Below are 16,025 nucleotides of genomic sequence, written 5' to 3'. Positions count from 1 at the left end.
AACCCAACCAGAAACATGAATAAACCCAAATCGACTCCAATGATCACTTACATATATTTTAATGTTTTCGGGAAACAAACCCACACCAACAACAATTTTTTTCTTGGGAGCTTCAGGTGGAGGCGCGGCCACGGGACTGCCCCATGCCTGGGCGAAGCTTGCGTGTCTTCCCCTTACCGCCCTCTGGAAGTCTCCCTCGACTCGGTTGTCATGGCAAAAATTTAGAAGTCAAAGAGATGACTAAGGCAATTATGGCTAACGATTTTCAAGCTAAATTGTCGTAATGGCGATATTATTTTCACCGTAGTCACGTGAATGAATTGTTACGTTATGTTCATACCAAAGGTTTCATACTGGTCAACTTTTCTCGAACTTACTTGTCTGCATATGTGGGCATTGATCTGCACACCTCACTGTAAACCTCGTTTTTAGTCTCATCGTAGCCGAGCCTATTCCAGCGGCTCGCCACTGGGGCTAAAACTTTCTCTCCCTTTTCCTTTCATATTTCACTTTCCCTCAACTCCTCCAGTGATTTTTTTCTTTTTTGAGTGGTCTTTTTTTCCCGGTGTTAGGCCAGGTGCTGGGGGTTTCAGAAACATTTTGTCTTGTAGTATAACATTACAGTGCCCTCTATAATTATTGGCACCCCTGAAAAAGATGTGTTTTTTAGCTTCTAATATATATTTGTTTAATTTAAATAATATGGGACCTTAATGGAAAAAAGAAAAATCCAACCTTCAATACAAGTGCATTCTATCAGTGGGGAAAAAATCCCACATAAAGAAATAATTATTTGACATCAAACAATGTGTGTCACAATTCTTAGCACCCCTGCATGGCGTTAATACTTTGTACAACCCCCTTTTGCCAACAAAACAAGGTCTGGGGACTGAGATGGCCATGGGAGGAGCTTGATTTTGTGTCTGGTGAACCATTTCTGTGTAGATTTAGCCATATGTTTAGGGTCATTGTCTTGCTGAAAGACCCAGTGACTACCCATCTTCAGTTTTCGAGCAGAGGACAACAGATTTTGATTTAAAATGTCCTGGTATTTCAAATCATTCGTGATGCCATGCACCCTAACAAGGTTCCCAGGGCCTTTGGAAGCGAAACAGCCCCACAGCATCACTGACCCACCCCCATACTTCACAGTGGGTATGAGGTGCTTTTCAGCATGCGCATCTTTCGTGGCACGCCAGACCCACTTAGAGTGTTTGTTGCCAAAAAGCTCAATCTTGGTCTCATCTGACCAAAGCACACGGTCCCAGTTGAAGCCTGGGACCGTGTGTATTTTTGTGTGGGTCTGGCGTGCCACGAAAGATGCGCATGCTGAAAAGCACCTCATACCCACTGTGAAGTATGGGGGTGGGTCAGTGATGCTGTGGGGCTGTTTCGCTTCCAAAGACCCTGGGAACCTTGTTAGGGTGCATGGCATCATGAATTCTTTGAAATACAAGGACATTTTAAATCAAAATCTGTTGCCCTCTGCCCGAAAGCTGAAGATGGGTAGTCACTGGGTCTTTTAGCAAGACAATGACCCTAAAAATATGGCCAAATATACACAGAAATGGTTCACCAGACACAAAATCAAGCTCCTCCCATGGTCATCGCAGTTCCCAGACCTTGGTTTGTTGGCAAAAGGGGGTTGTACAAAGTATTAACACCAGGGGTGCTAATAATTGTGACACACATTATTTGATGTCAAATAATTTTTTTCTTTATGTGGGATTTTTTCCCCACTGATAATATGCACTTGTATTGAAGGTTGGATTTTTCTCTTTTTTTCCATTAAGGTCACATATTATTTGAATTTTTTAAAAAATTAGAAGCTAAAAAACACATCTTTTTCATAGGTGCCAATAATTATGGAGGGCACTGTATGTGGGTACTGAGATACTGACAATAAATCAGCAGCAATAATCAGGTTGCACGCATTCACGTGGGAGCAAGCACGCGAACGAGGTGTGTTTACGCACCACGGAAGGCAAAGGCTGCTGCATAGATAGTAAAAGTTGTCTTTGACCGGGATAGCGTAAGGTCATCATAACACGGAACCACAGGGAATTAATGTGAAGTACGATTTTTCTATCTTTTTAATAGACGCATTATTTTTATGGGGCCAGTGATGGGAGCATTCTTGTGGCCCTGACGGTTTTCAAAGTAAGTCCAGGCCATTTATATTGTCGACCCCTGATTCTGCGTACCTACTTAGATATGTGAATAATGATAAAAGCTCAAATGCATGGTGCCGGGCTGTGAGTACCGAACCCACTTGTTGATATCGAGTGCATATTTCACCCTAATGATAGTGTAACACCATCACTTTCGTTCCTTTATTTTTCCAAGAACTTTATTATTTATTTTTAGACATGATAATCACTATGCATTGGTTAAATCAAATCAAGCCAAGGTTTCATCAACATAGAAAAACTTTGATTTGAAATAAACCAGTATCGTGTTCTATTGAGTTTTGCTTTCTAAACCGTTCATTTTTTCCACTAATAATATAAGTAACCCTCGAGCGCATTCTGCAAATTATAATAAAATAGTGCGTTTATGAAGCGAAGTCCCAGGTGGTGTGGCGGGACAGATCTCGGATGATAAAAATCTTACATGAATGGGTTTATTATTTTGCATTGCATTTACATTCCATGTGCCTTACTTGGTTGTTGGCATAAGAGCACAGTACATGATGCAGTAGTTACTTGGACGTTTGCAAAGATCTCTTTTAAGATATTAACTTGACTTAAGAGTGTGTTTAAATTGCTGTGTGCATGTTTAGATACAAAGACTAAGAACAACACCTTTTCTAATACTGTATGTGTAATAGACTTATTTTACCCCAAATACAGTGGTATGAAAAAGTAACTAAAACTTGTGGAATTTCTCACATTTCTGCATAAAACCCCCATCAAATGTGAACTGATCTTTGTCAAAATCACACAGATGTAAAAACAGTGTCTGCTTTAACCAAACCCACCGAAGCATTTATAGGTTTTTATAAATTTAAAGAGGATAGCATGCAAACAATGACAGAAGGGGAAAAAATAACTAAGTGAACCTTTTGCCTAAGGAGATTTAAAGAGCAATTAAAACCAATTTTTACCAAACAATTTTAGTCAGATGTCTGCCCAATCACTGATGAGTGGTTTAAAGCTGCCCTCCCCACTATAAAACACACAAATGGTTAGAATTGTCTTGATGAGAAGCATTGTCTGATGTGCATCATGGCTCAGTCAAAATAGCTGTCTGAAGACCTGCGATCAAGAATTGTTGATTTGTATAAAACTGGGAAAGGATACACAACCATCTCTAAAAGTCTGGATGTTCATCAATCGACAGTCAGAGAAGTTGTCTACAAATTGAGAGTTTGGCACTGTTGCTTCTCTCCCAAGAAGTAGCCGTCCACGGAAGTAAATCAACTTCAGAATGGATTTAGAAGAACTAAATACATGTTCTGGAGTAGCCAAGTCAAAGTCCAGACTTGAACCCCATTGAGATGCTGTGGCGTGACCGAAAGGCAGCGATTCATGCCAGACATCAGTGGAATCCGACTGAACTACTGCAGTTTTTTAAAGAAGAATGGGCCAAGATTAATCTTGATCAATGTGCCAAACTGATCTGCAGCTACAAGAAACGTCTCGTTGAAGGTATTGGTTCACTTACTTATTTTTCCTCCTTCTGTCATTGTTTGCATACTATCCTCAGTAAGATATGAAAACCTATAAATGTTTGGGTGGTTTAAGTTGAAGCACAGTTTTTTCATCTGTGTGATTTTGACAAAGATCAGATTACATTTGATGGTGATTTTATGCAGAAATGTGAGAAATTCCAAAAGGTTCAGATACTTTTTCATACCACTGTAGTAATTAAAAGAAAATACTGAACAGATCATGTTTTTTCATGAAACTCTGCTTCCTTATAGGTTTATATGATTTTTAGTTTGTGACATTATTTTCAGGCATACTCTTTTAATGGGTTACTCCAATAAAAATCATAACGAGCCATATATTTTAATTTTTAATGTTAACATTCCCTTTATTAAGTTTGGTCCAGCTAGACCACATGCAACAGTAGCGTACTGTTCTATATGCTGTAGTTTAAAACAAAATGTTGTTTTTTGTATTTTACTGCCAACCAAGTCGAGACAGAATATTCCCGCATCCAATCCAATGTCAGCTGGTAGAGGCTTCAGGTCCAGGTCACCAATGACCCATGAAATGGATCGATTGAATTACACCACATATAAGACAAATAAAAAGCTTTTGGTGTTATTCCTGTGTTTCTGTTCTATAGTAGTGGATGAATATATTTAAACAATAATAATATATAGGGATGTCTCAAGCGTGTATTTTTGCACCGCGGTCAGAGTTACATGATTTTGAGAATATGCCAATACTGTACTGAGTCCCGATCCAATACTAAAGAAGAAAAAAAAAAGTGTTTTTTTTTTTTTTTTTTTTTTAATTTGAAGAAACATTCCAAACATGTTAAAGTACTGTACTGCTTACAGTACTTCCGCTTTTTCCGGGAGTGTTGTGGCATATGTAACGAGTTTATTTCTTTTGGCAATGCCATTGTATTTGTGGATTATTTTGTTACTTTATAGTCCTTAGAAAGAAAAAAACCATTTGAAACCATATTCCGATCCTCTGAAAAAGTGGCCTTATCGGTCCGATTTCCGATCACGTGATCGGATCGGGGATATCCCTTGTAATATTCCTTCAATTTATATGGCGTTAGGGTTTAGGATTAGGGTTAGATTTAAATAAAAATTAATAGAGATTTATCATTTTTATTTATGGTGAAAACACTCAAGGTGACTTGAAGTTCCGCTCTGAGACCCCCAATTTGGCCAAATTTCAAAATTGTCCTATATGCATGTGTGATACATCATTGGAAACCCTAAAATCTCAATTTTGTGGGGGAAGAAATTTTGAACAGGAGGGCATTTAAAAAAAATTCAAACAGCAAAACCCTAACTAGAGGTGAGAGCATAATTAAAGACGCCTTGATTTTAACGAGATTTTATCGCGTTCTTACCTCTTTTCGATCCAAAAAATCTATGTAGCATGTATCACAGAGTGTCAAGACACAGCTGTGAATGGCCACAGACGGATTTTGGGGGGATTTTATGGGTGAAACACGGTAATATAAGAAGGGTCGCATGCAGCAATCGCAGACATCAAAGTGATCGAACTTTTCTTTCTCAGATATTTACCCTTTTAAACGTTTCCCCCCCCCCCCCCCCAATTTTTCTTTGTTCGGATCGATTATTTATAATCTAAAATATTGGGGAAAATGCGACCGTGACAAAAAAAAGTCCAATTAAGCGATAGTTATGAGGTACATATCCATGACTTATTTACAGACACCATTTTTTCATTGTGACGTAATTTGTTTCAAATTTTAAAATATGCGAGTGAATAATTTTTTTAAGTCAATTTTTTTTTTAAATTGAATATTAGACATCAATTAATGATTCTAAGCTAAAAATGACAGACATTTTGAATAATAAATACAGTTACTTTTTATGGCTAGGTTGAAACAAAAGCGGTTGTGCGACGTCTATAAACGGGGGTTTTCAGGGTAAAACGGACAAATTAAAAATACTTTGGGGCCTTAATGCACCATGAATCTGCTATGGCAGCATATAGACATATTCTATCAAACTACATCTTTTGGCTTAAAATACAGCAGTTTATTTTAAAGAGGGGTGAAAGAGCAGAAACTGCTTTTTCAGCCTTGTCTGTGTTTTCCGCCATATACATATATATATATTTTCCTACATCTTCTAACATAAATTCTCGGTTCATTATCTAAGCAGATGAGCGTCAACTGTGTTTTCGTGTTGAGTAACAGGAAGAATGAAAACGATGGTTAGTGTGTGTTGTAAATGTGTTTATGTGCTAGTAACTACATTTGTGTGAGCACTCATTATCAACTTCCCTGATTAAATAAGTATCCATGGAACATTTCCACCAAAGATTTGTGTGTGTGTGTGTGGGGGGGGGGGGGGGGGGGGGGGTGGCATGACACCCAACGTTTTGTTTTTGTTCCTTTTCCCTCTGGATAAATTGCTCTATCTGCTCAAAGGGTGCTCCAATGAAAGATGTGCACCTGACCAATTGGTGACCAAATATGTTCTTCTCTGCCTTTCTTGTTATTTTTGTATTTTTCTGCTATTGGATCAGATAGAGTTCTAGCTGCTGCTGTGTTTTTTGGGTAATTTGAAATATACTGCTGAACATTGGGGTGTCAGTCAGTTTTTTTGCATTGACCAAATATAATTTAACTGTTCTCCTCTGTTGTGGAAGTACTCTTGGTTCTGGAACCTTGTTGACGTGTTAGGCACACTTATGCTCATGGTCAATTCCAATTCCTTGTGTAGTACAGTAATTCAGAATATTTTTTTCGTGATGAGAGTACTGTATATTAATTTTTTTTACCAGCCTCCAGCTGCTGCTATCATTAATCTTAGATCATTTTCAGGTTATAGTTTGAGTACCATTTTCCTGTTGTTTTAACGGGATTTACCTCAGCATCTTTGTTCCAGTATGGGCGCCAAACGTCATACTTTTTTGGTGTACTATAATAAAGTGTGATTGCATTGGGTAGCAGTGGCGCTCGCATTTTCAGAGCGTGCGCAGTATTTTTTAACCAAACAAGAGCACACAGCAAAGAGCACTGGTGATATGAAGAGCTAAGATGAGGAACTATGACTAAGCGTGTGTAGCGTTTGGCTTTGACTTTTAATACAGTGGGAGACCAGGAAAGACCAGCCTGTTTACTGTGTCTAAAATGTTTGCAAAGGACAACAGGAAGCCAAATCAATTAAGACGTCACTTAAAGACATTAAAAATCACATTGATAAGCTGCTTGATTTTTATTTTTCAGCGAACGTGCCGAATATTGCCAACAAAAATCGCTTTGGTTGTGGGTGGGCGTTACAGAAAATAATTAAGAAGCACTGCTTTAGCTGTTTGGGAATTTGGCACTTTATTGTGGATGTTTCCTCAAAAATATCCAAAGTGGTAGAACAAATTGGTGGCAGAAAGTCGTTCTAAACCATTGATTGTCCAACTTTTTACACCAAGTAAACCCCCCACACACAGAAACTTTGATTGTGACATTACTAAATGTTTAGCATTTCAAGAAAAAACACAGCAACTGTCATACAATAAATTTGATATCCCAACTTTTATCTGTATGTGTAAAAATGTACATACAACTAGCAACCCAAGTTTGAACGGAGAAAAAGTAAAGATTTTATGGGGTAAAAATTATGGACTTTCTCTGTTTTGTCTTTGACAGTAACTGAGTTTAACTTAGGAATTTGGGGGGGTAATAAATAAATAAGGATTCAATTGAAATTTATAAAACATTCAAATAAAATTATTCTAGTAAAAAAATGCAAATACATGGTACAAAAAGTTAAATACAACTGTGCTGTACTTGGGCACTCATTCCTTTGCATAGACCACGTAACACTAATGGCAGTCTTACTGTACTTAAAAGAATGACTAAATTAGGGCTGGAGCAATCGATTATTTTAGCAGTCGATTAATCGATGAACTAATTAGTTTGAATAATCGAGTACTCAGATAAGGAACATAAAAAAAAATTAAACTGCCTTAGCTGAGCCTCGACTGGTATAAGAAAATAAATAAATGAGGATCTAAGTACAACAAAAAAACATTTGGCTAACTTACATAGCAAAAGTCCGCTCGCTTAAATGCTATAAAATGCTTTTTTTTTTTTTTTTTTTTTTTTTTTTTTTTTTTAACAATGCTCTTAACAAATGGTTCAAGCACATATTCCCACAAAATGGCTAAATATGCCTATAAACTAAATTATGACTGCAGTTAAAAAAAAACATTAGCTCAAACAAAAACTTCTGATTATGGAAATTTATGATTTATGAGATTATGTTGGTTTAAGAGGGAGCAGCTGGATTCAGCCATGTGAAATGAATTATGTCATATTCACTGTTGCCACTAGAGGGCATTGTATCCACCCAAATCAATAAAACTAAATGCAAACACTTTTCAAAACAACGCCACTTGAATTTAAGGGCCGTTTACATGGTGACTCTCTGAGAACACGAACAATTTCAAATTTGCATTTGCATTTGCATCTCCATTTGAACAATGTCGCAATTCCACATGAAAACGATGTAGTATTCATGCCAAGCCCTAGGGGGCAGTGCAGATTTACTGGGCGACAGAGAATGATGCACTTTGACCCCACCAAGCTCCCTCAGCCCGGAAAAAGCCCGCCCATTCGAAGCGATGTCATTTTTCTTTTGTTCAAAAAGGCACAAAAATTGAAACATTCAACATATTTAAAAATATTATTAAAACAGTAAATTAAAGCTGACATTCCACCATATTTGCTGTTTTTCATGTTTAGTAGTAGCGCTGCGCACGCCCAATGTGATGTGTACGAGTGCTGACGTTAACAGCGCGGTCTCGCGCGGCAGGAGCCTTTGATATGCATGCCAAGGAAGCCCCCTTCAACCCCCCACAATCGGATTCTTTCACTTTGGAGGCAGGATTCAGAATTTTTCGTCTTCGCCGGCACCATATGCACGCGAGGCAAGTCCGCAAACTCAGTCATTGCGTCTTTGTGTCGCAGAGTTGCCATGTAAACTGCCCCTAAACGAATACTCGAAGCAGCAAAATTCAAATCGAATCTTTTTTTCTAATCGAATTACTCGAGTTAATCGGTTTATCGTTGCAGCACTAATCTAAGCAATATGCTTCCTGAAAGCATGTATAATTTGCTGCCCAGTTGCTCTAAGGTAACTGGTAAAACACAAAAGCAAAAAAAAAAAAAAAATTGTCTTGGATGGTAAATTTTTGAAGTTTCTCCTTGTGGGGGAGGCTCATTGAAGAGTCAGCTTGCTAAATCACAGGCACCTGGGCCCAACACTCAACACCGAATTGCTTCGAGACAATTGAATACATGTCTTCAAAGGTCCATCTGTTCTGTTCTTACGCCTACACAATGAGAAAATGAAAAACAAGCATGCACTGATGGATTATGCATTTAAAAAGCTGGTATAGGGTAGGATTTGAGCTCAAAGCTGTGTGACTATTGGAATTTTTTGCCTGGCTTGGTTCACTTGCCCGAAAGTATATCATTTTAACACAAATGGGGCCTGCAAATGTTTTGTTTGTTTGTTTGTTTGTTTATTTTTCCCCGTGTCTCTGTTTAAATTTTACCATATGTGTATAGGATGTACGATGTCGGAGGTCAGCGAACGGAGCGGAGGAAGTGGATCAGCTGCTTTGAAGACGTCCGGGCAGTGCTCTTTGTAGTATCGCTAAGCGGTTATGACATGACCTTGGTGGAAGACCCCTCCACGGTAACACTTTCTTGTTGGATTCATTCCCTACTCTCCATGAGGTTGTGATGAATGTCTTTAAGAATGAATGTTCTTTGCACCTCTGCAGCTGTCTGATAAAAGTATTTTTCTTCTGTGTAGAATCGTCTGCAGGAGAGCATGAACCTCTTCTCCTCCATTTGCAACAATGTCTTCTTCCGCAGTACATCCATGGTGAGAAAGACCTCTCTCACATTACATTGAGAATCATTTTATGCCGTACCCATGGATGTCAGTTCCACGTCATGTTATTTCAGCAGGATTTTGAGAAGTGTAGACTTGATTAAAAAAATAATAATAATAATACAGAGCAATGTTAATTGCAAATTAATGTGTTTTCATAAGCCTTTAAGTTATTTAAACAGCCTGGTGGGCGCTGTTGACATATTATGCCCGATGTTTCATTGGCCTTAGGGGCAAGTGTGATTGAAACCTACAAATGCTGCCTAGCAACAATCAGCCAGGCAAACGAGAACTGACATGGAACAGGATCCTGAACATTTTGAGGATATACAATGCTTGTAGACTTCGCTTGTAGACACTGGATATATCAACAGTACTGAGAATCGTTAAATGACTTGATGCATTGTTTATGTCTGCTAGATATATAACTGAACACGTGGGGTCGAACACAATCCCTTTGGAGAATAGTGTTTTTATATTTGGAAAACATTTACCTCTTTGGAAAAAATGTTTATAGACGTGTACTTGGAATGATTTCAGTAAAATTGACATTTCATTCATTCATTGGTTAATTCATTTTTCATTTCACTTATCCTTCCGTGGGTATCAGGTAGGGCTGCAACTAACTATTATTTTATTTATAATCGAATAATGGGACGATTATTTACACGATTAATCAATTAATTGGATAAATCGCATTTTTTTCAATTACCTTCACAGTTTAATCTGAAGTTGCAAACCACTGATATAAATTGTCTATGCCTTATTTATATTCTTTAAACAAAATCGGATAAGGAGGAGGTAGAGTGTAATGAATCAGTATTTTTTATCAAACAGTTGGTCGAATACAATCCAAATCCAATTCAGGGCACACTCTCTTGTATGGCAATTTACAGTTTGAATGGGAGTTTGTTTTGAAAGGAGACTAAGCTGCGATATGATTGGGTGTATGTGTGTGGTTTCTTTAAGAAAAAAATTTTTTTTTTAAATGAGGCACTTACTATCTAGATATGACTTAAGTGCTAATATGCTTCCCCAAACAATACAAACGGACACCTAAGACACTGATTAGCATAATCGCCTACTAGCTTAGCGCTCTATGCTAAGTAGTAACGTCTCATCAACAAAGAATACAAACAATACAATTGGCTTCATTTACTCACCTCTGACAGAGGCACACTGGATCTAACAACACAAAAAAAATCTAACTCTCAACATTTCATAATATTATTGATTCAGCAGCCCAACATGAGTGTAGCAGTGAACGCTCTCTCGCTCTTGCTGTAATCACTGGCGCTCGTGCGCAGCCTCACATTACACACAAACAAGGAGCCAAACGGTACTACTCATGGCTGCAGGCAAAAATTGATTATCAAACTCCTTGGCAACTAATTTATTAATCAATTTAATCGATTAGTTGTTGCAGTCTTAGTCACAGAGGTGCTGGAGCTTATCCCAGCTAAATATGGGCAGGAGGCAGGCTACACCTTGAACTGGTTGCCAGCCAATCGCAGCTGGGCACATACAGACAACTTTTCACACTCACCTGTGTGATTGGGAGTTTCCAATCAGTCTACCATGCATGTTTTTGAGATGTGGGAGGAGACTGATGTAGCCAGAGAAGACCCACATAGGCACACTAGAACATGCAAACTTTATACAGCAAGGCTGGAGCCCAGAATCCAACCTTTGAGTTCAGAACTCTGAGGCAAATGTAGTAACCACTAGGGATGGGAATCGAAATCCGATTCCAATTCTGAACCGGTGCCTAGTGTATCGAGGCCTCGACATCACAATGAAAAAGCCTTAACGATCCCTTTAACGATTCCTAGAGACTCGTATTGCGTCATCACGTGACATGACGTGTCTTGTTGTCCAGACACATGAAACTAGCATTGCGCCAAGAACCACTCGCTCCAAAGTTTGGCTACACTTCACCAGGAAAGAGGGTAAAAATGAAAGGCTACAATACTTTATTAGCACAAGCATTGCAGCCGTAAACATAACAAGGACAACACAGTAGGTTCAAACGCTTGAAAGTGTGTTTTCACTTCACGAGGAAAAATTACAACAAAGCGACTTGCAGTCATTGCAATAACAAACAGGTTCGCATCAACATAAATCAGCGATGATTAGCTGCTAATACAGTAATAACACAAATGGTTAGCGTGCGTTCGCTAGCATTAGCACATCGTTTAAACAACTACACAACTGGATTTAAGTGTCCGATCGCGAGTGGAAACACACAACAATAACACAAAAGATGATACATACAGGCGTTTCCTCTGTAGATATTTTACAAACATTAACAAAGAACGTAAGCTCGTTGCAGTGTTTCCCTCTCTCACTAACTCGCTCGCTCGCTTGGATGCTTTGTAGCTGCACTTCTTCTTCGCGTGTAAGCGCTCTTCTTCACGTGAGCGCGTTCGTCTTCGCGTGAGGAAGCGCAAGAGCGCCCCCACTTGAGCGTGAAAACATACTAAAAACTAAAGGGCATCCATTTCAATATAATGGTAAATAATACACTTTAACACATATTGCCAAATGCAGAACAACGACCTATAAGCCAATATATACCATTTTTTAAATTTCTATTAGAAAAATGTTTCAGTAAAATGTTACACATTTTTGTGTATTTGCCACTTATTTCCACAGTTAACATTGAGACCTTGGGCCTCTTTTGACCTCGTTGTGAGTTTGTAAGGTTGTGACTTCTGATTAAACAAACTCGATGCCAATCAAAACGTTTGTTATTCTTTTTCCCCAAATTAGAATCGATAAGAGAATCGATAAAGTTCTCCCACTTTAAAATATTAGAGAGGCCTGTAATTGTCAACATGGGTAAACCTCAACCATGAGAAACAGAATGTGGAAGGGAAAAAAAAAAAGAAAATCAGTTTGATTTTTAAAGAATTTATTTGCAAATCATGGTGGAAAATAAGTATTTGGTCAGTACCAAAAGTTCATCTCAGTACTTTGTTAACGGAGGCCAAACGTTTTCTGTAACTCTTCACAAGATTTTCACACACTGTTGCTGGTATTTTGGTCCATTCCTCCATGCAGATCTCTTCTAGAGCGGTGATGTTTTGCTGCTGTCGTCGGGAAACACGGACTTTCAACTCCCTCCACAGATTTTCAATGGGGTTGAGATCTGGAGACTGGCTAGGCCACTCCAGGACCTTGAAATGCTTCTTACGAAGCCACTACTGTGTTGCCCTGGCTGCGTGTTTGGGATCATTGTCATGCTAAAGACCCAGCCACGTCTCATCTTCAATGCCCTTGCTGATGGAAGGAGATTTTCACTCAAAATCTCTCGGTACATGGCCCCCATTCATTCTTTCCTTTACACAAATCAGTCGTCCTGGTCCCTTTGCAGAAAAACAGCCCCAAAGCATGATGTTTCCACCCCCATGCTTCACAGTGGATGTGGTGTTCTTCGGATGCAATTCAGTATTCTTTCTCCTCCAAACACGAGAACCTTTGTTTCTACCAAAAAGTTCTATTTTGGTTTCATCTGACCATAACATATTCTCCCAGTCCTCTTCTGGATCATCCAAATGATCTCTAGCGAACCACAGACGAGCCTGGACGTGCACTGGCTTCAGCAGGGGGACACGTTGGTTGGATACGAAGCTGGAGCTTAATAATGGTAGAGGAACAACTATTTTTTTCTTTTTTTTTTGTTGTTGTGTGTGTGTGTGTGTTCTTGGTGTGGTGATGGTGTAAATTGTTAGTTTGAAAATCAATAGAAATATTGTGGGGAGGGGGGGACTTCACGAGCCTCTGGGGTCATAGAACATTTTGGAGGACCTTTGCGTACTTGTGAGACAGCATCATATTTTATTTCTGCCTCATCGTCAAAAAACAAACCAAAAAATGGGATAACATTTAAAAGATACTGTAAAAATTGGAAAATTGGTTTTGAAAGTCATCAAAATGTGCTTGAGTTTGGCCATGGTAGAAGTCAAAAGGTGTATGAACCCTGTATACTGTACATTTGTCAAGTGACAACAGCTTTAAACTGCGCTTGATTCATGTTCCCTGAATGAATACTTTCCTGAAAAAGACTGTTTATGCGTGTGTTGTGACAACTAAGTGAACAATGAGAACTTAATGTGCTGACATTCTGCGTAGGCCTGCATGTTAACGAGCCTGACCTGCTCCTTACCGCTATTAGCGTTTCAAAATATTTTTCAGTTGTGGGAGAAAAATGTGTCATTTCAATTATGGCTTCCTTAGGGCCTTGTCGGTTGAAATTAGACGCTGCAGCACCTTGTATTCTTCCGGGCCTTTTGTTTGAGGTTTTGGTGGCAGACAATTATAATTGGTCAACTACAAAGTCGATACTGTATACCTGTGAGACCTACCGTTAAAAGTGAGAGTTGATTAGAGAAACAGTAACACGTGATTGTGTGCGTACGCAATTGATTGCACTGATTGGGGCATGTTAATTGATCCACAATCACCACCTCCGAGTAATTGATTTTTATGTTTTGTGTTGTATGCTATATAGAAGATGTCCAAAAAGTCAATATGAATCGTTAGACCCCTCCCCCTTTCCATTTAGTTCTAGTTGTCATTTAGACAGATGTAAGAACATTGTTGCCTTAGACTTTGCAGTTTTGATAGGCATGTACTGCAATTCCTTGGCTCGCAAATCAACTTATTGGCAGCCATTGACAGTGATAGCCAAACCAGATCTGCTCTAAAAACGATCTGTTTTTACTTGACCACACAGTAACTTTGGCATATAACCACTTAAAGCAACGCTATGTAACTTTTCAGTTTTGGTCGATTTTAGCGATGCCGGTGGACAAAAACGGTAGTGTTTTGCCGTAAGGAAGACTCAGAAAACAGATCAATAACCTTCCTACTTTTGTAACTGCCTTGTTATTACTAGAAAATGTGATTATCCGTCTTTGCAGTTACAGGACGTTTAACGTCCCACCCATACTAAAACACACAGTTTACAACCCGACGTTGTGTTAAACATAAATGAAAACTGAGTAAAATGATTTGCAAACCATGTTCAACCTATATTTAATTGAATACACTACCAAGACATGATATTAAATGTTCAAACTTTAAACTTAAGTTTTTTTTTCCCAGAAAATAATTATTAACTTAGAATTTTATGGTTGCCACATGATCCAAAAAAAAATGTGACATGGTCATTTCTACCACTGTGTTACATCCCATTTTCTTTTAACAACATTCAAAAACGTTTTGGAACTGAGGACTAATTGTTGAAGCTTGACCATTCTTGCACTAATATACAGCTTCAGCTGTTCAACAGGCTGCGATAGCGGTCTCCGTTGTCGTATTTTACATTTAATAATGCTCCACAAATTTTCAATGGGAGACAAGTCTCGACTCTGGGCAGGCTAGTCTAGTACCCGAACTCTTTCAATATGAAGCCACATTGATCTAGCAAGATGCAGAAAGTGCTTTGGTATTGTTGGGTCTGTAGTCTTAAGGCCCAAGTACACCGCATGCGTGATCGTTGCGTTTGCGTTCCGACTCCGGCAAAAAATAGCGCCGGAGCCAATCCGTTCCCATTATATCCTATTGTTCAACGTATACCGGCCGCGTCAGTGCTCCGGCTTGACTGCGTACCACCTCCGGCGTGCCGCATGCCCGCCGGATGGTATAGGCTATTTTCTATTTTTGCCGGACACGCATCCGGCAAAATGGGCGGAGCTGGGCCTGGACGTAACAACCCAGGTGCCTAATCACGGTTTAAACACGAGCGAAGATGGATGATGAGCGCTTCATCATGGAGGTGGAAACCCACAAAATAATTTATGATGCAGCAGATCCTTTCTATAAGGACAATATAAAAAAGGAAGCTGCAAGGTGTCCTATTATGTGTGTTTTTCTGTCCCGATCTCATCATGATGCAGTCATGTCTGTCTCTTAATTCCAGATTAACTAAAATATAATGCAAAGAAAATATGTGCTCTCTCTCTGCTTCTCTGATGAATATAGACTCCGTGTGTTTTTCGTTGTTTTAAATGGCACACTATCGCGCGCGATCACGCGAGAGCTCACGGGGGAGGGGGGGGACGAGGTTGGCGGACCGCAGCCGTGCAGCAGCCGGTATGATTTGCCTGTTTTTGACGGACTGCGTGGCACGCAGGCAACACTGAACCGGAACGCAAACGCAACGATCACGCATGCGGTGTACTTGGGCCTTTAGTCTTTTGAATGATAATACTTTTAGATACAGTGGGGCAAATAAGTATTTAGTCAACCACTAATTGTGGTAGTTCTCCCACTTGAAAAGATTAGATAGGCCTGTAATTGTCAACATGGATAAACCTCAACCATGAGAGACAGAATGTGGGGGGAAAAAAACAGAAAATCACATTGTTTGATTTTTAAAGAATTTTTTTGCAAATCATGGTGGAAAATAAGTATTTGGTCAAATACAAAAGTTCATCTCAATACTTTG

General features: G+C 39.1%; 1 protein-coding gene across 2 annotated transcripts in view; it reads left to right on the top strand.

The window, feature by feature from the left end:
* Positions 1 to 16,025, top strand: part of gnav1 (guanine nucleotide binding protein (G protein) alpha v1) — an 85,632-nt gene that overhangs the window by 59,805 nt on the left and 9,802 nt on the right. For both annotated transcript variants that reach the window (XM_057843158.1, XM_057843159.1), the window contains exons 7-8: positions 9,241 to 9,370; positions 9,491 to 9,562. In XM_057843158.1, coding sequence (XP_057699141.1) covers positions 9,241 to 9,370; positions 9,491 to 9,562 — 202 coding nt within the window. The remainder of the gene's footprint in view (positions 1 to 9,240; positions 9,371 to 9,490; positions 9,563 to 16,025) is intronic.

This window comes from Corythoichthys intestinalis, chromosome 8 (assembly GCF_030265065.1).
Source record: "Corythoichthys intestinalis isolate RoL2023-P3 chromosome 8, ASM3026506v1, whole genome shotgun sequence".
Classification (NCBI taxonomy): Eukaryota; Metazoa; Chordata; class Actinopteri; order Syngnathiformes; family Syngnathidae; genus Corythoichthys; species Corythoichthys intestinalis.
The sequence above is the reverse complement of the archived record's forward strand: the minus strand, read 5'-3'. Positions and strand labels throughout refer to the sequence as shown.